This window comes from Leopardus geoffroyi, chromosome E3, assembly GCF_018350155.1.
Source record: "Leopardus geoffroyi isolate Oge1 chromosome E3, O.geoffroyi_Oge1_pat1.0, whole genome shotgun sequence".
Lineage (NCBI taxonomy): Eukaryota > Metazoa > Chordata > Mammalia > Carnivora > Felidae > Leopardus > Leopardus geoffroyi.
The window spans coordinates 4,334,287-4,356,956 of record NC_059340.1 but is presented as its reverse complement, the minus strand read 5'-3'; the positions used below and the strand labels follow the sequence as shown (position 1 = coordinate 4,356,956).

Below are 22,670 nucleotides of genomic sequence, written 5' to 3'. Positions count from 1 at the left end.
CACAGCTCTTGGGAGTGAGGATGATATACAGAGTGTGGAAATGGCAGTCCTCTACGATTATAAATGATTTTACAGGTGGCAGGCACATTAAACTAATTGTAACCAGAAAATGAAATACAGGAAGCAGTGCTGCAATGACTCACAGAGGTGTATGAATTATACCCCAGCTTTCTGGAAGGCTCAGAGTGCTCTTATGTTGCACACCTTCCACCATAACTGCACGGAAGTATAGCCAATACACATGGGACGAGTTTCCATACATGGGAAAACTCTTCCCAGGAAAGTAGCAAAGCATTGCTCTGGGCAATAGTTTTGTCTGCAGGCAGATCTCTTCTGCCCTTTCTGATTTTGGGTGCTGGTTAACGTTAAAAGCAAAAAAAGAAAAAAAAAAAGTGACTCCTCTTATTGACATAGAACATTTTTCCTTATAATAAAAATATGGAGCAAAAATCCCTTAATACTGCTGACTGCTCACAAACTATTCCATCCTTCTCTTTTTTTAAATTAAATTAAAATTTATTTTATTTTATTTTTTTAAGTACTACCCAACATGGGGCTAGAACTCACAACCCCAAGATCAAGAGTCACACGCTGTACCAACTGAGCCATGCAGGCCCCCCTCATTTCTTTTTTTTAGTTTTATTTTAATTCCAATTAGTTAACATACGGTGTTATGTAAGTATCAGGTTGCCATCCTTCTCTTAAGGAAGCTTACTTTGAGTTCTATTAATCTATCCTTGATTTTCATTTTTACTTGTATTTTATTGGTTGGTTTATCAGTTTATTGGTTGGCTGGTTTATTGGTTGGTTTCCTCTAATTATAACTTTTTAAGAAGTCAGTAACAGGGGTGCCTGGGTGGCTCAGTCGGTTGAGGGTCTGACTTTGGCTCAGATCATGATCTCCCGTTTCGAGCCCCACGTCGGGCTCTGTGCCGACAGCTCGGAGCCTGGAGCCTACTTTGGATTCTGTGCCTCCTCCCCTGCTCACGCTCTGTCTCTCTCTCTCTCTCCTCCAAAAATAAATAAACATTAAATAAAAAAACTTTAAAAAAAAAAGAAAAAAAAGGAAGTCAGTAACATTGTTTTATTTACTGGAACCTATTTTTATGGTCACTTTCTGCATTATGGAGAGTGAGACTTGTTTTCTATTTATAGAGGGAAATGAGTTTTCCCTTTTAAAATAAATATATTTTGGGGCACCTCAGTGGCTCAGTTGGTTGAGCGTCTGACTTTGGCTCAGATCATGTCTCACAGTTTGTGGGTTTGAGCCACGCATCAGGCTCTGTGCTGACAGCCCGGAGCCTGCTTCGGATTCTGTGTCTCCCTCTCTGTCTGCCCCTCCCCTATCCACACTGTGTGTGTGTGTGTGTGTGTGTGTGTGTGTGTGTGTGTGTGTGTATGTATATATTTTTCAACGTTTATTTATTTTTGGGACAGAGAGAGACAGAGCATGAACGGGGGAGGGGCAGAGAGAGAGGGAGACACAGAATCGGAAACAGGCTCCAGGCTCTGAGCCATCAGCCCAGAGCCCGACGCGGGGCTCAAACTCACGGACCGCGAGATCGTGACCTGGCTGAAGTCGGACGCTTAACCGACTGCGCCACCCAGGCCCCCCCTAAAAAAATATATTTTGACGAAAAATTAATCCGTCTAAAGAACAAAATATTACTTATAGGCAATAGGTCACTTAGGCAAAAATTGTGATATTCCCATACTGCTCAGAAGTCTGAGGTTTGTTAAAGGCTGTTCCCTTTCCTGCTCTGCTGTTTTGTGGTTCAGTGACAGGGCAGATGTGGGCTCCTCTGTGACATTTTGAGAAGATGGAGCAGGACCAGCAAATCAAAAACAACAATGACGATTAACTGAATCTTCAAAGCACGTGCCGTGAAACCATACCACCCTCTTTCCTGGGCAACTATCTGCTGGGCTGCTGGTCAGTCCTCCTCATTCATTGAAGATTTTAGGAACTGTCTTATTCCACGCCCCACCTCTGTTTCTGACATCTTTCTTGACGATTTAATATCCTCTTATATAATCTATCTACACCCAGCCCTTTGTTTCTTAATCCCTGCCCTTCGATGATCTACGCCTCCTCTCTACCTCAGGCACCCTCGTCGTGGGGCTTCAGCGATCTCTTGGCTCATCATTACCAACAACTGCATCATCTCCAAAATCTCAATGTCAAGCATACCTCTCATTGACCCACTGTCTCCAGCTCCTTTCTTCCCCCTGCATCTAAGTGGGTGGCTGGAGAAAGCCCCACATCCTTGCTGCCTGGCTTCACTTTAAATCTCTGACCACAGAACTCCAGAGCCAGCAAGGCCACAGCATTCAGCTCATCCTGTCTCTCTCCTTTACAAAACTGCAAGATCTTGTACCCGGCCTCACTCTCAGCCAATGTCCCTCCTTCTGGTTTCCCTGAGATTCAGCTCCGTCGTATTGCATCTCTGAGCAGCATCTGTCAACACCGATAATTTTCCTCCTTCTTGGAACACTTTGTCTCTATGGCCTCTGAGATATCACACGCTCCTGGTTTTCCTTCTCCTTCACCGGGCTTTCCTCCTCAGCACCGTCCTCTACATGGTACACGTTGAAGTGACCCTGAGCTCCGTCCTCTCTCCTCTATCTACTCATTCCCTAGGTATGAGTATAGCCAGTCCCATGGCTTTATACATTATCCATATCTCAGTGACCCCCCATTGTAAATCCCTAGCCTGAGTTATCCTGTCTTTCTGAAGCTTCAGACTCATATATCCAACTGCCTATTGACATCTCTATTTGAAGGTCTAGCTGGCAATTTAATGCGTCCAAAACACGTTCACTTCTTCCTAGGCCGACCAAAACCTGTCCCTCCCAATTTCCCCCCCTAGTTGTGAGTGGAACCACCATTTACTCAGTTGCACATGCCAAAAACCTTGTGGTTACCCTTGATTCCTTTCTCTCTCACCTCACATCCAATCCACCTGCAAATGTCTCTGTTCTATCTAAAAAAAAAAAAAAAAAAAAAAAAAAAAATCAATCCCTAATGTGATTATTTTTCACCACCTCCTTCCTGACCATCCTAGTTAAAGTCACCATCATGTAATAATTATTTTGACTCCCTCAATCGCTTCCTAACACATTCCTGCTTCTACTCTGAGCTCTCTAGAGTCTGTTGTTCAAATAGCCACCAGGGTCATCTTTGGAAAACGTTCTCGGAAAAATCAGCCCACACCTCTATTCCCAATTCTCTAGTGGCTTCCCATCACAGTTGGAAGAAAATCCAGATTCTGGGGCGCTTGGGTGGCTCAGTTGGTTAAGCGTCCAACTCTTGGTTTCAGCTCAGATCATGATCTTACAGTTCCTGAGTTCCAGCCCCGCATCAGGCTACGTGCTGGCAGGCAGGAGCCTGCTTGAGATCCTTGTTCTCTCTTTACCCCTCCCCTGCTCACGCTGTCTCTCTCGAAATAGATTTTAAAAAAAGGTTTTTTTAATCAAATTTCTTATCAAGACTTTCTATGAGGGCACCTGAGTAGCTCATTCGATTAAGCATCCAGCTCTTGATTTGGGCTCAGGTCATGATCTCACAGTTGGTGGGATGGAGCTCCATGTGGGGTTCTGTGTTGACAGTGTGCAGCCTGCTTGGGATTCTCTCTCTCCTCTCTTTGTCCCTCCCCCCCCCAAAATAAATAAATACAGATTAAAAAAAAAAAAAAAGACCTATGATTTGGCCCCCTACCACCTGGCCAACCCCCATTCCCTACCACACTCGTCTCACTCACCGCACTGCAGGCTCGCTGTTTTTCTAACACGCCAGGCATCTCCCTTGTGCTTGAAGTGTGTTTCCTCCAGGTGGTCACCATCGCTCTCACCTCCTTATGTCATTCCGTATTCTGCTGAAATGTCCCCTCTTCGGAAGACTCCCTGACCACACCGGTATCCTCATCACATCACGCTCTATCCCTTTCGCTGCTTTATTTTTCCTATGCGTGTTTTTTTTTTTTTTCTTTCCCTGAACACTTTCTGCCCGAACCAGTATTTTAGTTCATTAGTTTACTAGTTAGCGAGTTCCCTAGCTATATACCCACCCGCTAAAACATAAGCTTCAGGAGAACAGGGACCCTCCATACCGTTGTATCCCCAATTCCTAGAACAGTGCCTGGCTGACAGGAACCTCTCCGGAAAATACGTATTGAATGAATGACTTGCCAAAGACAAGAGGTGCAAACAAATGCATATCCAGCGGATTTTCACGGGCACCTGTTTCTGCCCACCTCCACCCCCACCCCCGACCTATTCATCTCTAGGGAGATGGTGACACTTCCTAGGGTGGCGGGAAGGGTACCTCAGTTCCCTTCATCCTCCCACCCCGTGGGGGAGTCAAGACTCACTGGGTGGTGAGCGGAAAGGCGTCCCTCTCTATGGTCTTACTCCCCAGGTCCCTCCTCCCTAGCACCCGGCGTGCCTCTATGGTTCTTCCTGTCATTAGTCGGGAGGGGGCGCTGTGCGCAGGCGCGGGGTGAAGCCGCGGCGGGGCCGGAAGGAGTGCAGCGGCAGCCTCGGAGGCGGCGGCGACGAAGCTGTCGGCGGCCGCTCCCGGTGACTAAAAGCCGTGGCGACAGAGGCCGCCGAGCCCGCTTGGCGAGCCGGCGAGCTGAGTGGCGAGTAAGTGTCGGCCGCGGGGCGCGTCCAGCTCCTCGGCAGGCCGTGTGAGGCGAGTGGCGTCTCCGCCCGGCGCCTCCATTAAGCCCCGGGGTGGGGGCGGGGGCGGGGGCCTCGGCCGTGAGGGGCGGCGGGGCCGAGGAGTCGGGGGCGCGGGCCTGGCCCGGCGGCCGCCCCAACGCGAGCGGGCCCGGGGCCGCGCGGGGCGCCGCCGAGGGACGCGAGCAGTGGGGCCGGCGGCGAGGCGGGAGCCACAAAGGCGCAGGCGGCCGGCGGACCCTCCCCCGCTCCCGCCACTTCGGGAAGTTTCGCGGGCCGGCCCCGGCCTGCTGCGCGAAGGCGAAAGCGCCGAAAGACCGAGTTTCCCCGGCGGCACCTCGCGGGAGGCGGCGTCCGTGGAGCCGAGCGCGGCCTGGAGCGCGCGGGCGGCGATGCCCTATGACTTTGAACTCCGGCGCCCCCGGCCTAGGGGCGCCGGGCCTCAGTCCCAAACCCTCCCGACTCGGTTCAGGAGGGCTCTCTTCTCGAGAAAGCCGGCGACTCCCACCCAGCCCTTGCGGGGACATCCAAGTGCGTCAAAACCCTCTGCAGCGCGGGGAACGCGAACCCGTCAAATGTACCTGGAGCGCCGCGCAGTGAACGAGACCGCTGTTCCCGCGTGGGATGTGGCTGAATGCTGTGTGGAACGCTCGTCTCGAAACTTCGGGCCGCTCCAGTCTCGTGCGAGAGCTCCCTGAGCGCCGGCAGGGTCCGATATAAACCAGCCAGGGGGCCTTGTAAATAACTCCAATACAATGTGATAAGTTCCTGGGTACAGCTTGTCCTAGGCACTCTGCTAATGCAAAGAGAAGATTTTTGTACCCTGCTGGGAGCTGGGAGAGGACAGGGAAGATTTTAGGACCGACCTCAGTCTTGCACGCTTGCCTGAAGACCGCAAAGAAACAACCTTGCTTTGTTCCCTTTATTATTATAGGTAATTTATTGGGGCTGGGGGCAGGGAGTGGCGTGAACCGGAGGAAACAGCTAGGGAGCCTGGGACCAGATTTTGGATCACCTTAACTCTTAAATAGAGCCTAGCGGCAGCAAGCGAAAGAAGCCTTCCAGCCCCTATGGAGGAATCTGATAAAGGAAGTTGAGATACGAGTCAAGGAGACTGCAAGTTTATGAAATAAGGTAGTTGAGTGGGCCTGTGTTTGCCAACTCCGATAGCTACTATTTAACGAGCGTTCACTATATTCTGTGTAGACTGTGTTGAGATATTTGCAGACCTCAGGATTAATTCTCCTGCCTGGCAATGTTATTTTATCTTCATTGTCAGTGAGACAAAACATGATGCTAACCGTGTGCTAGACACCGTTTTAAGCATTTTCTTTAAAACTCTCTTAATCTTCAATGATGGGGGTTCTGTTATTGTCCTTAGTTTCAAAAGGAAGAAAATGAGGTGCTGAAAAATAACTTCTTGAGTCACAGAACTGGGTCAGAGCTGGGACTCCACCTCAGTTTGCTTCCATAGTTCGTATTTCTAATAATTCTGCTATGTCTGTAAATGATGTTTTTTCAGAAAGGTCTTCTGGAGTATTTGCTTTGTGCCAGGCGGCGTGCTATGTCCTGTAGCTATGGAATGAATAAGCTGCAGGGTCCTACGATCTTGGAACTGATGTTAGCAGAGGAGATAGCGATTTAACATAGCTTCCCAAGTAAGTGTAGGTTATTGTGGCAGCCACTTTGAAGGGGTGAGATATGTTGTCATTGGGGATGGTCGGGAAAGGTTTATCTGAGGAAGTCGTTTAAAATGAGAAACTGAAGGATGAATGGAGTTAATTTGGTCCGGGAGGCAGTGAAAAGTCATCAGTCAACCAGAGGAGGAAGCATGGCATGTTCAAAGTACTGAACCATTGTCCCTGCGGAATGGTGAATGGGGGAGAGGTGTCAGGTGAGGTTAGCTAGGTCAGCAAGGATCATGCGAGACCCCATTTCACAGGCCATGAGATTTTGGTTCTACCATGATGAGATTTTGTGATTTGAAAACAAAAAAACCCTTAGTGGTATAGGAAAATACATCAGAGGGTAGAACCTGGAGGCACTGTGGGGTAGCAGGGGCACTGTATTCATGAGTTCATGGAGGGTTGAACTGTAAAAAAAATCATTGAAAACATTGATTTTTTTTCCCTCTTGTGGATGAGGATGTGCTTGCTTAATCTAATTTCTGAACCAATTTTCAGTTGACATTTGAGGAAAATTTTAAGGTTAATATGTTAAACTGTTTAGTGCACCCACGGAAGATCGTTGAGTTTAATTTTTGGTTTAAAGCGTTTCCTATTGTAGAAAGACTAACAAGAGGGTTTGTTTTGTTTTGTTTTAAGGGAGAGCGCAAGTAAGCAGGGGAGAGGGACACGGACAATTTCAAGAGGGTTCCATGCTCACTTGCAGCCCAACACAAGTTTTGGTCCCCTGACGCTGGGATCATAACCTCAGCTGAAATCAAATGTCGAATGCTCACCTGACTGAGCTATTTTGTCTACATGTTAAAATTTGTGCACATTGTGTTTTCTTATTCTGAACTTACTACCTTCCTTGTTTTTTTTTTTTCAACGTTTATTTATTTTTGGGACAGAGACAGAGCATGAACGGGGGAGGGGCAGAGAGAGAGGGAGACACAGAATCGGAAACAGGCTCCAGGCTCTGAGCCATCAGCCCAGAGCCCGACGCGGGGCTCGAACTCACGGACCGCGAGATCGTGACCTGGCTGAAGTCGGACGCTCAACCGACTGCGCCACCCAGGTGCCCCATTCCTTGTTTTTAATAGTATCACCATCCTCCAGTCACCCAACATCTAGGTCAACTTTGACTCCTTTCTTCCTCTTTCCCGATGGCTGTTTACATACAAAAGTCCCCTAGAATCTAACTGTGGTTGGTATCGTATTTTTTTCCTCGTCCTGCTTACTGTTACCTCTAGTTCATACTTCACTGCCTCTTGTTTTCTGGGTTTCCTACTACCAGATATTTGTACAGTCTTACATATCGTAGTGAGGTTGATTTTCCTAAAGTACAACTTTGTGCATTGCTTTCCATTGGTTAGAAAATAAAATTTGAGCCGGGCTTCAGTTATCCATAGATGCATAACAAACCACCCCCAGACCTAGTAACTTAATACAGTTTCATTTGTTGGCAATTTTGTGAGTCAGGAGATAGGGAAGGGCTAACCTGGGCTGTTTTTTTCTGATCCACATGTTGCTAGTAGAGGTGGTAGGGTTGGAGGTTCTACTTCCAAAATGCTTTTTCACTCCCATGCCTTGTCAGGGACTACTGGGAGGCTGGGCTCAGCCACATTTTCTCTCTCCACGTGAAGTTAGGGCTTTCCGTGTGATCTCTCCAGCAGGGTAGTCAGAATTCTTAATGGTGTTTCTGGGCTCCAGGAGCCCTAGGTGGAAGTGGCTGTTCTCTTAGGAGCACCTGGGTGGGGGGTGGAGCGGGGGGGTCAGTTGGTTAAGCGTCCAGCTCTGAATTTTGGCTCAGGTCATGGTCTTGTGGTTCCTGAGATCCAGCCCTGCACTGGGCTCTGTGCTGACAGCGGGGAGCCTGCTTGGGATTCTCTCTTCCTCTCTCTGCCCCTCCCCTGCTTGCGAGCACACACGTTTGCTCTCCCTTTTTCTCTCTTAAAATAAATAAACATTAAAAAAAAAAGTTATCTTAAAAGCAAAGTTTGGAACTAGCACAGCATTCAGTTTAGCTTAAATACAGCTATCTTGGCTAAGCTTCCCTACCTATCTGCCCTCTCCCAACTGGGGTAGTGTCTTTATTGCACAAATACTTCATTCTGTTGTGCTAATTTGTAGTGTACTTAATTGTGTGCATAGTTTCTCTCACTGTCCGGACTCCCCCAAGTTTTTTGAGGCAAGATCCATGTTGGGTTTTCCTGTGATGCATGACAACTTTTTTATACTATGTGGCAAGAACATAATAAATATTTGCTGAACTCTTTATCATCTAGAAAAGTCAGAACGTATAAGAAAGCAAAAAAGTATAACTGCCTGAAACTTAATACTTAGTAATAACCTCACTAACTTTTTGTTTTGTTGATTTAATGCTGATTAACTGTTAGTACAGACTTACAATAAATAGATATCCAAATAATGGTTAAGATGAGAAGCTAGAATGTGAATGAAGAGCAATAATCACTTACAGACACTTGAGAAACCATTCTGGGAAGAGGTGCTGTGGAGCGGTATGACATGGGCATGGCAGCCTCTCCCAGATTATGCCTGGCTCGGCTTTGCCCACCTTTCTCTGGAGTGGCCAAAGAGATTAACTCGTTAAGTGGGAAACATCTTTTATTACCCCAAAATCAGTGTTGCAGAAGTGACCGACACATTGATGGAGATTACTCTGGAAAGTGGTAACACTACAAAACCCCAGGACCATGCAGTATTATATTAGGAACCTGTAGAAGGAAAAATGGAGATGTAACATGAATAGAAGAATGAGAAGAAGATTATTTATAGTTGAAGAAAATCCTGATGAACTGATTGTGGTCTCTTAATCAGACTCTGGTTCTGTATGGCTCTGTTGAACAGCTCCGGACTCTGACAGAGGAAGATGTTTTTGGAGCCACTCATTCATTCAGCCACTGTGTGAGATGCAGGAAATACAGCTATGAATAAGATAGTCAAGGACATGTGGAGAACATGATTCAGATGTGGACTTTTTCATATGTTGATACATCCACCCAAGGAAAAGAAGGGGATTTGAAAAATAGTTGTAGGAGGCAGAAGAGAAAACAGAATTGTCATCTAATTTTGTTAAGTTTTTACAGTATAGTAGTACTACATAAGATTCTCCACGGAATAATGAAGTGATGAAATATATGCTAATTTTTGGTTCTGGCTTGGAAGCATCAACTGCCTTATTGACTATAGAGTATAGTCATAAATGTACATACGAAAATTTTTACAATACGAGGAAGAGGCAAGATAAAATATTCTCTTAGGTAGCATTTCCAATTTCTGGATTCCACATTGATTTAACCATTTTCTTCAGCTGTTTGATCAAGAACCTACTTCCACAGAAAAAATGAAGTTTCTTATAGAAAGAAGTAAAAGTTTAACTGTGGATAGTTCTAATAAAACTAGTAAAAAGTAACCTGGAAAAGGAAAATAAAGCCCTTCCCTCCCCCAACGTTTGTATGTATCACCGACTAATTAATAAACACTATACATCTGTGTACTTGGGATAACAAAATTCTTGTTTTGTTGGCATTTACCATTTACAAATGGCCTCTGATTTCATCTTCCACCACAGCCTTGCAAGGTAAGAATAGCTATTTTCATTATAGGAAATAACAGTCATAATGTGACACTTGCTGTGTGCCAGGTACCGTGCTAAACACTTCATATATTTAATGCAGTTCATCTTAAAACCACTATTCTCATTTCACAAATGAACTAGGTCCAAGAAATTAAGCAATTTATGCAGTCACTGATTGACTAAATGGTGAAACCAGCATTCATGCTTAGGTAGTTTAATCTGAAGCCTGAATGAGAGGACATGACCTTTGCAGAGAAGCTAGTCAGGAGGAGGAGTTCTATCGTCAGACTCCTTTTCTCACTGCAACTTGGGGTCTTTTTATGTACCACTCATTTGTGCAGAATCTTGCTCTTAAAGCACCACGAGTAATCTGTTCAACCACAAGTTTGACATTTTAAATTAGGTAGATGTAAAATGAATCACGTTTCTGTTGGATTTCTGTCGTAAAATTGAAGGAACTTTGTGCTGAAACAAGAAACTTGACTAGTAGAATAAAGTGTTCAGAATACTTTTAAAAAATTGTATTTGGAAGAAAAGTAAAGTTCTTGAATAGATGCAGTTCAAATTTGACATCAGAGCTCTTACCTTTCTCCTGTGCTCTTTGTAAATGATGTCCTAATTATTATTTCAAGTGAGATTTGTAATTTTTAAAAATTGAGTTACCTTTGTCCAGGTATAGATAACCAGAGAATTCTGTTGTAAGACTTAAAAAGTCTTGATACACAACTTAGTATTCTCTAAGTTGGAAAAATTCTAATGTTAATTTGACTTTTAAGTCTTTGTAGACATCATTTAATGAGAAGCCAGGGTCTGGGGACCTACTTTCTCTAAAGCACGTGGTTTCTCCCAGGAAGGCAAAGAAAATTGAGATTTTCTTAGAAGGAAAAACATTGAGTGGGTGGGTTATAGATAGGATCTTGGGACTAAAAGGGCCCCATGGCAGTTAGAACTGTCCTCCTTTCGTTCTTAATTATTTTCATTTTCCTAACTTTCATCAAATTAAAGCAAGAAAATGGCTCAAAAATCAAAGTGCAGGAAGATTTAAAAGTAGTTCTCCCCTCATGACGCCCCAACTACTGTTTCACAGAGGCAACCACTTCTTTTTTTTTTTTTTTTTTTCTTATAATGGCTTTTGTTTGCCTAACTTTACTATTGTGAAATACAGTACACACAAAGAAGTTTCACCCCAGACTGAGCTTGGGCCTGTGCCTAAACTAAACTTTATCTAAATGAAGTCATTCAATACATACTTTCTTATGTCTGGATTCCTTCACTCAACCTTTATGTCTTGGGGTCCATCCATGTTGTGTGTGTGACTTCACAATGGTTTGGGTTTTTTTTTTTTTTTTTTTTTTGTATTGTTTTTAATTGTGTGAACATAGCACTGGATATCTGTCCATTCCTTCGTTGATGTGAGTCCTTTTTAGTTTTTGGCTCTTAGAAAAATACTGCCGGGGTGCCTGGGTGGCTCAGTCGGTTAAGCGGCTGACTTCGGCTCAGGTCATGATTTCGTGGTCCATGAGTTCAAGCCCCGTGTCGGGCTCTGTGCTGACAGCTCAGAGCCTGGAGCCTGTTTCAGATTCTGTGTCTCCCTCTCTCTGACCCTCCCCCGTTCATGCTCTGTCTCTCTCTGTCTCAAAAATAAATAAACGTAAAAGAAAAAAAAGAAAAATACTGCTGTGAACATTCTTATACATAGACCTGGTGCATATAAGCAAAAGTTCTATAATCTAGATTGCTAGTGGTGGGCTGTTGGGTCAGAGCATATCATCTTCCACTACAATTTATGATAAAGTATCAGACTTTATCATATTTTTTCTTTAAGTTTATTTTTTATTTATTTTGAGTGAGTGAGCAGGGGAGGGGCAGAGAGAGAGGGTGAGAGAATCCTAAGCAAGCTCCTCACTGTCAACGCAGAGCCCAATGCGGGGCTCAAACTCTCGAACCATGAGATCATGACCTGAGCTGAAGTCAGACATTTAACCAACTGAGCCACCCAGGTGCCCCTTAGCAATTCTGTGGGTATATAATATCTTGTGAGGGTTTTCTTACCCTTCAAAATGAAACACCCATGTTTAAATGAATTTTTTTTATGTTTATTTTTGAGAGAGACAGAAACAGGATGTGAGTGGGTTAGGGGGCAGAGAGAGAGGGAGACACAAAATCCTAAGCAGGCTCCAGGCTCCGAGCTGTCAGCACAGAGTCCAACACGGGGCTTGAACTCACGAGCTGTGAGATCATGACAGCCGAAGTCGGACGCTCAACCGACTGAGCCACCCAGATGCCCCTAAAACACCATATTTAGAACCACGTAAAACAAATGTATGGCGTAATGAAGTATAAGATGCTTGTACTCACCACCCAGTTTAAAAAATAGACCACCCCCAGCACCCTCCCACATATCCTGTCCTGATCATAACTCATTCCTTCCCCCTAAAATTATTAGTCTGACTTTTATAGTCATTTTCTTGTATTTCTCTATGGTTTTATCATCCAAGAGTACATCCCTAGGTATTATAAACTCATTTTAAAAATTTGATGCATATGGGACGCCTGGGTGGCTCAGTCGGTTAAGTGTCCGACTTCGGCCCAGGTCATGGTCTCACGGCTTGTGAGTTCAAGCCCCACATCAGGCTCTGTCCTGACAGCCTGGAGCCTGCTTCTGATTCTGTGTCTGCCTCTCCCTCTACCCCTCCCTAGCTCATGCTCACACACACACACACACACACACACACACACACACACACTCTCTCTCTCTCTCTCTCTCTGTCAAAAATAAATAAACTTAAAAAAAAGATTAAAAAAAATAAAGATTTGATGTATGTTTTAGATCTAAGGTTCTTCTTCCATTCCTTTTCTTTTTTCCTTATAACTTAATTGTTGTTGAACCTGAACTGTTTGACCCGTAGTTTCACAGAGCCTAAATATGTGTTCATCAGACTTCTAAGAAATTATCATTCCCCTATAGAGAGAGCCTTTTTAGACAATTTTTCCCCCTAACCCTCCCCATTAATTACCAAGGAATGAGATTTTGCTGGGTGAAACTGAATTTTGAAGAGTCACAAGCCATTGTAACACCTTAAAGTCTTTTCACACTCTTGCAAAAGCACTCCCATTGAGAATACATGGTCTGGATTGCATGCTTAGGGTGCAGTTCAAAATTTCATTTTTTTCCTCGAGCTTCTATTCTAAAAATGTGGCTGAGTCCAGATCCTTCACCAAACTCTGGTTCAATCTCTTTCACAAGGCTGTAGCTAGTAGTGTGTTCTTTTCTCAGAATGCGCTTTTGTCTTGTCTCTGCGATGTTAGCAGCCAGTGATTTGCAAGGTCTAGATCCGGTAATTCATTAAGGATTACAAAATGATCGTATCTTAATTGAATTTTTTAATTGATATTGGAATATTTTTATAAAGAAACCATTTTCTTACCCTCTATTTGGTTATCCAGTGATTTATAGTTTATATAGGAAAGACAAGAAAATACCTGAATCTGTGCCTTGATTTTACCAATTTTAAAGATAATGTATCGGTTGATATCATACTTTGAAAATGACCTGTTAAAAAAAAAATTATTGGGGCACCTGGGTGGCTCAGTCAGTTGAGTGTCCGACTTCGGCTCAGGTCATGATCTCATGGCTCGTGGGTTTGAGCCCCGTGTCGGGCTCTGTGCTGATAGCTCAGAGCCTGGAGCCTGCTTCCGATTCTGTGTCTCCCTCTCTCTCTGCCCCAACCCACTTGCATTCTCTCTCTCTCTCTCTCAAAAATAAATAAACATTAAAAAAAATTTTTTTTAATAATTACGAACACTTTCTTGTATATATTTTCTTCAGAGAGTCATGTCATGTTACTACGTTTATTGGTGCTCAGAATGTTGTATGTTTGGCCAATGGGCACCTCTTCAGAACTTTTTTTTTCTTTGAGTTATTCTGACAGGACCCAGTCTTTGATAGGTAGTTTTTGATAGTTTCCATGATATGTGATGGGACAAGATGTTGTAGGCTCATTTTGTACATTTCTTGCTTCAGATATGGAATTAGTAATTTCTCCCAAAAATCCCTGGTTTCTTTTGGTGGGAAATAGTATTTCAAGACCATAACTTAGGGGCGCCTGGGTGGCTTAGTCGATTAAGCATCTGACTCTTGGTTTCAGCTCAGGTCATGATCTCACGGTTTGTGAATTTGAGCCCCACATCGGGCTGTGCGCTGATGGTGTGGAGTCTGCTTGGGATTCTCCCTCTCTCTCTCTCTCTCTCTCTCCCTCCTCCCCCCCCCCAAATAAATAAACTTTTAAATCAAGACCATGATCTAGGCACTACAGATGCTGATTGCTACAAGTAAATTGTTATTTTCAGGCCTTTCTTTTTTTTTTTTTGTACAGAACTAAAATATTTTCGTTCACACTAGTATTTGTAACTTAAGTTTAAGACTATTAGGGTTTTACTTCTCTATAAGTAAAATTTTCTTTTTTCCACATGGAGAATCTTGATTCTCAAGGACATAGGGATTAATAGAACTAGAATATTCCATAACTCCTACTAGTTTTTTTTATCTTATACGCACACAGCTATCAGAATGAAAGTCTCAGAACATCACAACCAATATGATTACATTCCTTTAAAATTTTGCATATGCTTCCCCTCCCCATAGTTTTTATAATTGTACTGTATTATTAGATTTTAGTTAGCATTTAATCTTTGTGCTACAAGTAATTACACATTTAATGTTCACTACCAGTCTTTGTGGTGGTGTCTTTAGTCATTTTGGTTGCCTGAAGTTTATTTTTCTGTCAATTCCTCAGGAAGGACCTGTAGAAGCAATCAGTATTCCATAGGTTCTTATATGTTGATAAATTTGTGCCCCTTTTCTTAGAAATTATTTTTGCTGGATAGAAAATATCTGGCTCCCATTTAAAAAAAATTTTTTTTTTTGAGAGAGAGACTGAAAGGGGAAGGAGCAGAGTGGGAGAGAGAGAATTCCAAGCAGGCTCCACACTTAGTGTGGAACCCGACTCAGGGCTCACTCCCACAACTCTGGGATCATGACCTGAGCTGAAATCAAGAGTTGGATGCTCAACCGACTGAGCCACCCAGGTGTTCTCTGGCTCCCATTTTTTAAAAAAAGAATTTGGGGCGCCTGGGTGGCGCAGTCGGTTAAGCGTCCGACTTCAACCAGGTCACGATCTCGCGGTCCGTGAGTTCGAGCCCCGCGTCGGGCTCTGGGCTGATGGCTCGGAGCCTGGAGCCTGTTTCCGATTCTGTGTCTCCCTCTCTCTCTGCCCCTCCCCCGTTCATGCTCTGTCTCTCTCTGTCCCAAAAATAAATAAACGTTGAAAAAAAAAATTTTTTTTTAATTAAAAAAAAAAAATAAAAAAAGAATTTGACTCCATTTTCTAATGGCATAAAGCATCACTGTCAAAGTCTATTATTAATCTAATTTTCATTCTTTTATATGTCTCAAGCCCAGGTCCTAAAGGGACCTCTTTTCTTTAAAGTCCTGTAATTTTACTAGAATGTGTCTTGATGGTTGTCATTTTGGGTGAGGTGTTTTTTGTTTTAGGTATATACGGGGTTGTTTCAAAATGTGGTCTTTTAACTTTTTTTTTTAAGTTTATTTAATTATTTTGAGAGCGAGAAAGAATGTAAACAAGCAGGGGAGGGGCACAGAGAGCATCCCAAACAGGCTTCGTCCATAAGGGCAGAGCCTGACACAGGGCTCGATAACATGAACTGTGAGATCATGACCTGAGTTGGATGTTCATCTTACTGAGCCACCTGGGCGCCCCTCAACATTTTCACGTTTGGAAAATTTTTTTTTACATTTCAGTTTTTAGTATTCTCTTCCCTTTTGAGTTATTCAACAGCTGCTGTTTGTTATGTTAGACAGTCTTGGCCTTGATTATTTGTTCCTTTGTCTCTTTATTTTTCTATTTAAAACTTTCCTCCTTTTACCTTTTAGTTCTTCTAAGCAGTATGTGTTCTGTTCATTCACACTTGTGTTCCTTCTAATTTTGTCTTCACTCCTAAAGCTTTTTTTCCTTTTATTTCTAATTCTTTCCTGAGAGCTGTCATTCCATTTGAGTTTTTTTAGTTCTGATTTATGTTATTTTATGGCTTGTGTACTTTTTTAGTGTCCTTTAGGTTGTCTCCTCTTCCTGGCATGTATTCATTAATTATAGGGATGTTGTTTTGCTTCTTGTTTTTCTTAGAACTGTATATGAGCTTTGACATCAGCTCTCTTCTTTGCTCATTTGTAATGAAATTGGTTTTCTTGGACTTCCAGGAGAGTAGTTTGGGATAGCTTTTCTAGCTTCACCGAACTCCTTTTTCATGCAGTGTTCAAAATACGATACTTTGCTTTTTGAGATTTCCTGGCTTTGTCCTCTGTTCTCATGTAGACCTGCCTTCTCTCCTTTCTTTCTGTTGTCTCTTTTTACTCAATGTCACTCTTCCCAGCTTTTCATCTTGTAAGGGAGCCCTGCTAGATCAGGTTTGAAACTTTCTGGGTCCTAGGCTGCTTCACTCCTCCCAGACCTCAACATGCATCCCGTGCATTCACCCACTTTTGAGCTGAGCAAACCCCTTCCTGGTGTTCACAGCTTTCTCAGATTAGCCTGTGTGCTTTTCAGTGGATACCTGTTGGTTGTCTGGGGCTTATCCTCACGTCTGAATGATTCCGTGTGTTTTCTGAGGCACAAATGGTACTTCAGAGATCACGTGGCTCTTGGTGATTTGTCCTCACGGGCTCATATTTTGGGGTTTAAGTTATTCTTAGCTTTTTTTTTTTTCTAACTTGGAATTTTTGTAATTCTTTTTTTAATGTTTATTTTTGAGACAGAGAGCGCTGGTGGGGTGGGGTGGAGGGTGGGGGGGACAGAGGACCTAAAGCAGGCTTCACTCTGACAGCAGCGAGCCCAATGTGGGGCTCGAACTCATGAACCATGAGATCATGACCTGAGCTGAAGTTGGATGCTCAACCGACTGAGCCACTCAGGCGCCCTGGAATTTTTTGTTTTTAGATGAAAATAAAAGCTTAGTTCAAAAGCTGTGGTGCTGCCATCTTGTCAGAATTCCTTTGTGGTTTCAGTTTACATTACTCTGATGTCTCATAATGTTGGGCACTTTTTCATTTGTTTACTGGCCTTTTGGGTTTCCTCAAGGTACTCAACATTGGGAGTTCAAATCTTTTAGCTCATTTTTCCTTTAAGTTGTCTGGTTTGTTTTTCAATCAGCATGTAAGCATTCTTCATATTTGTTGAATAAGAGCCCTTTGTTATGTGTATTGCAGATTTTTTCTCCTGTTGACTTGCCTTTCATTCTTAATTTCTCTGGTGGGGGCACCAGGATGGCACAGTCAGTTAAGTGTCTGACTCTTGGTTTCATCTCAGGTCATGATGATAGCCATTCTAACAGGGTTCAGATGATAGCTTGTGGTTTTGATTTGCATTTCCCTGGTGATTAGTGATACTGAGCACCTTTTCATGTACCTGTTGGCCATTTGAATATCTTACTGGAAAAATGTCTATTTAGGTCCTTTGCCCGTTTAAAAGTTGGATTACTTGGTTTTGGCTATTGAGTTGCGGGAGTTCTTTGTATATTTTTGTATTTGAACCCCTTACCAGATACTATGAGTTGGAAATATTTCCTCTCATTCTATAGGTTGCTATAATGGAGTTTTTAAGTGTATTTTTTTTTTATTCTTTATTTGTTCCATCTGTTCTTTAATCCTTAATTCCTCTTTTATATATTCTTATGCAGTAATTAGTTATTTTTTAATTATTCTTTTCCCCCACCATTAGCTTTTTTGTTATGCATTCTTTTATTATTTTCTTTAGTGGTGTTTTCGCCATAAGCTTAGGATGCTACCTTGACCAAATATGTGGGAAGAGTTTCGATAATCCCTCATTCTTAATATTCTTTTTTTTCTTTTTCAGACCCTTTTGAATAGTCACCATGTTCAGATATTAGCAAGCACGTATGTATATGTCTGCATTTGAAAATGGCAGAGGGAAACAACAATGAAGAGGTAATTCACTTGAACAACTTTCACTGCCACCGGGGACAAGGTAAGTGTTCTCACTTTCTTCCTTTCATCATTGCTTTCTCCTTTTATGTTACAGTTACATAGTCTTTGGAATGAACCTATTTTGCACCTCGTAGAACCCAGAGACGTTTCATTTTTAGACATCAGAACATCTGATGTAATGGACTCATCGGTCTAAAACTTTGTGTCAAATGGTAATACCTACTGGCATGAATGAAGTTTAAAAATGTTTCCTCACAACTGGATTCATAAGCTATTAATGAGCAAGCCAAAAAGAGCTGTGAAGGTGCAGTCGTTGGATCTTAGGAAGTGAAGTGGGAATATAAGAACAGTGGCAGTTCTGTTTTTGAAGAGATGGGGTCTTCAAAGGAGGGCTCCTCCAGGCCTGTATGCTCTAGAGGTACTGAAAATGATGCTGGAGCGTTTTTGCCCCCTCATACGGCGCTTAATTTAATTTTTGGCCAGGAGATTCTGGTTGCCTTACAGGGAAGTTTATTTTCTTTTATTTTTAAATGTTTATTTTTGAGAGAGAGAAAGAGACACCAGGGAAAGGACGGGGAGGGAGGGAGGGGGGGAGAGAGAGAGAGAGAGAGAGAGAGAGAGAGAATGAGAATCCCAAGCAGATTCTATGCTATTAGCACAGGGCTCAAACCCACAAACTGTGAGATCATGAGCTGAGATCAAGAATTGGACGCTTAACCAATTGAGCTACCCAGGCACCCCCTTACAGGGAATTTTAGAACATGTATTCATTTTACAGTATTTAAAATTTGGGCAAGTTCATTGATTCTTAAAGGAAAAGGAGCCTGTATTTATGTAACATTCCTAAATGTATATGCAATTTTCTGTCAAATCCTACTTCACATTTACACTTTGGCTGAAAGGAAAAAATTCATGCTGATGAGTAGGGAAAAAGTATATTTTACAAGTATAGATTCCATGGAAGAAATTATACCATTTTTTGTTGCTGTTTTTTGCCTATTAATGTTTTGTGCTTATGAAGATTATTTTTTTCCCAGTAGAGTATAAATTATATACATTTGGCTTTCAGACAACATTTGAAGTTGAACAGATTTTATTAAGCAAATATATTGAGAAAAATAAATTAACATGCTTAAACTAGGCACATTATGAATGCAAAAGAAGTACTAATTTTTTTAGAATTTTATTATTAATAGTTTATTCTAATTTGGTAGTGAGTGTAACCATAATTCACTGTGATTGAGAAAGCTTTAAATCTTAGCTATAATTTGTATATGTGATCATTTCTAAAATTTTTCCACATGTATATCAAATTAATGTAGTAGTGTTTTAACTGGGTTTTAAATATACTTGAACAGAATTTCAGAACATCTAATTCCTTTGAAGAAATTACTGACTTTGGAAGCATTTTTTTCTGTGAGACAAGGTTTATGTATTTTGCACCCAGCATGAGGATATTTTTTTAGGCATGCAGAGTTGTTTTGTTTTTATTAGCTGTGGTGTTTTCACCATAATTTTTATTGTGCCAACCCCTGTAAGTTTTTTTTTTTTAATTTTTAAATCATCTTTATTGAAGTATAATTTACTTAAATAAATGCACACATTTTAATTGTATAGTTCAGTGAGCTTTGAAAAATGAATGTACCCATAGACCACCCATTTCTGTCCTACCACAAAGGTTCCTTTATGCCCCCTCTGTGGTCAGTCCTCACCCCACTCCTGGCCTAAGGAAACCGCTGATCTGCTTCATATAAATGGAACCGGACAGTGTGTACTCTTTATGCCTGAATTTTTCTGCCCAACAGAGTGGTTTGAGATTCATCCACGTTGCACGTATCACTAATTACATCCTTTTTAGTTGCTGAGTAGTATGTACCTAGAATTCTATATGCAATGAAAATGGGCTTTAAAATGAAGGTAAAATAAAGGTTAAAAGTACAAGAATGAAAAAAGATGGGTTATGCAAATCGTAGCACAAAAAAAGAGCTGGTATGTCTATGTGTTATCAGGTAAAATAGACATTTTAGCCCAAAGTATTAATATTAAGATAGAGTTCATGGGGCGCCTGGGTGGCGCAGCCGGTTAAGCGTCCGACTTCAGCCAGGTCACGATCTCGCGGTCCGGGAGTTCGAGCCCCGCGTTGGGCTCTGGGCTGATGGCTCAGAGCCTGGAGCCTGTTTCCGATTCTGTGTCTCCCTCTCTCTCTGCCCCTCCCCCGTTCATGCTCTGTCTCTCTCTGTCCCAAAAATAAATAAACGTTGAAAAAAAATTTTTTTTTAAATAAAAATAAATAAAAATAAATAAATAAATAAATAAATAAATAAAAAATAAAAAAAAAAAAGATAGAGTTTATAATGATAAAAGGGTTATTGCACTGGAAAGATAAAACATTTCTAACCTGTATACACTCAGTAATATGGTGTCAAAAGCAAAAATTGACAGAACTAAAAGAAGAAATGGATAAATCCACAATCAGAGTGGGAGATTTTAAATGTATTTTTCACCAACTGATGCAAGCATATGCAAACATTTGTATGAATATAGAACATGGAAGAACATAATCAACAAATTTGACATAATAGATAGATGGTGCTGCACCCAGTGTATTTACCGAAATTGATCATATTTTGAGCCACCAAACAGAGTCAGAGGATTGAAATCATATAGATTATGTTCTCTAACCATGCTGGAATTAAGTTGTAAATCAATTACAGAAATATAATTAGAAAATCCCTGTACGTGGAAAACAAGAATACACTTCAGAACAATTTATGGTTCAAAGAAAAAGTCACAATGGAAATTAGAAAATATTTTTAATTGCATGGTAATGAAAGTACAGTCTTGAAACTCATGAGATTCATCTAACTGAACAATCTAAACCAGAGCTCAGCAAACTTTTAAGAGCCATCGAGTCACTATTTTTGCCTTATAAGTCATGTGGTCTCTGTTGCAGCTACTCAGCTATATGTTAAATTGAAGGCAGGGGCACCTGGGTGGCTCAGTCAGTTAGGTGTCTGACTTCAGCTCAGGTCACAATCACATGGTTCATGAGTTCGAGCCCCGCATTGGGCATTGGGCTCTCTGCTGTCAGCGCAGTGCCTGCTTTGAATCCTCTGTCCCCCTCTAGCTGCCCCTCACCTACGTGTGCTCTCTCTCTCTCTCTCTGTCTTTATTTCTCTCTCTCTCTCAAAAATAAAAAGCATTCTAAAAAATTATTTTAAAAAAAGTGAAGGCAGCTGTAGATAATATATAAATGAATGAGCATGGCTATGCTCCAGTGAGGACAGGAAGTAGCGGGTACCATCCCACACTGCTGGTGGGAATATAAATTGGCATAATTTGGAAAATTATTTGGCATCGTCCACTAAAATTGAACATATGCTTCCCATAGAATTCAGCTCTTCTGCTCCTAGAACGTACCCAACTGAAATGAGCACACCAAGAGACGTGTGTAAGAATGTTCAGTATCCAAAATTGCCAAGACTGGAACCAACCCAAAAGTCCATTGACAGAAGAATAAATAACTTGTAATGTTGTCACGTGGTGGACTGCGGATAGCAGAGAGAGCTGCTGCACATGCCACCACATGGATACGTGGAACCAGTATTTGCAAGAAAGCCAGAAATGAATGCATACTCAGAAACAGACACAACTAGTCTGTGGAGTCAGGAAGCTTTTAATGTACTCGAAATGTTGTATTTACTGACCTTGGTGATGGTCATCCAGTTGTGGGCCTTTTGTATTCATGAAGTTATATTTTTGATTCGTAGACTTTGTTACACTTTAGTTTTTTAAACTATTTTTTTCAAAGCTAACGTGTTTATACATGGTGTGCTGGGGGAGTATTTTGCCAAACATTGGACCTCACTATGAGGTGAGAAGCTTCAAGCCAGCTTTTTCATTGGGTCTTCCAAGGTGGTCTCTAAGTGGTTTTTTTTCTTGGACCAGTTCTTCCAGAGAGGAGTCTACAGTTTCCTGCATATGGAATCTAAGACTGGCTGCCAGCATTCTGGGAGCTAAGCAACAGAAAGCATCCAGGGCCTCGTTCGTTATTCTATTTCACGGGCACCTCTTTCCTCTCTTGACTCCGTGCCTGGTGTCTAGTACTCTGCCTCAGTGTATCTTCACAATGGACCTCCTCAGGGTGGGGTTTTTGGAGTGGCTGAGGCGCTTGGCAAATTCTCTCCCCAAAACCAGTGATAAAATGAGACAAAATTGTCAAAAACAGCCATTTAATGACTGGAAATGACCAAAGGCATATAATGATTGAGAACATTCAGGAAAATCTAGAATTCTGCAGCATGTATTAGGCCAGCTCTGGTTGGTTGTCCCCCCTGCAGGCTGCGGGTTTGAGCCTTCTGCACTAACCTTTTTTGATGTTGAAGAAGTGGCTGCTTGCTGAAGTTCGATAATAGCCTCATATGGCTGGTGTATGGTAGAGCAGAGGCTTGGACCTCGGAGGTCGAACCTTAGATTTTACAGACTTACCTGTTTTAAACTGCTGTCCCCACAGCTCTGTCACAGGGATGAATCATGTGAGATAATTGACTTCAGATTGCTGTTCAAATTGTTGGGTGCCATAAAAATAAATGAGGCATTAACCTTGAGAAAGATATTAGAGCTTTAATGGAAAAATTTCAGTGTTTGTAATGATGATGCCTCTTTTCTCGTTTGGGTTTTTTTTTTCCCCCCTAACCTTTTCTCT

The 22,670-nt window shown here is 42.2% G+C and overlaps 2 protein-coding genes across 5 annotated transcripts in view; one reads left to right on the top strand and one right to left on the bottom strand.

The window, feature by feature from the left end:
- The window catches only part of LOC123589497 (zinc finger protein 658-like), a 66,761-nt gene extending 62,504 nt beyond the window's left edge, over positions 1-4,257 (bottom strand). The window contains exon 1 of the mRNA XM_045461647.1: positions 3,762-4,257. The gene's annotated coding sequence lies outside the window, so the exon portion shown is untranslated. The remainder of the gene's footprint in view (positions 1-3,761) is intronic.
- Positions 4,258-4,468: 211 nt separating this feature from the next.
- Positions 4,469-22,670, top strand: part of RNF216 (ring finger protein 216) — a 146,258-nt gene continuing 128,056 nt past the window's right edge. Inside the window, exons 1-2 of one of the 4 annotated variants that reach the window (XM_045461628.1) lie at positions 4,469-4,644; positions 17,874-18,005. In XM_045461628.1, the coding sequence (XP_045317584.1) occupies positions 17,939-18,005 (67 nt within the window). In that variant the 5' untranslated portion in view covers positions 4,469-4,644; positions 17,874-17,938. Of the gene's footprint in view, positions 4,645-5,370; positions 5,615-5,638; positions 5,815-17,873; positions 18,006-22,670 lie in introns of those variants that run through there. The other 3 variants (XM_045461625.1, XM_045461626.1, XM_045461627.1) reach the window with 3 other exon arrangements.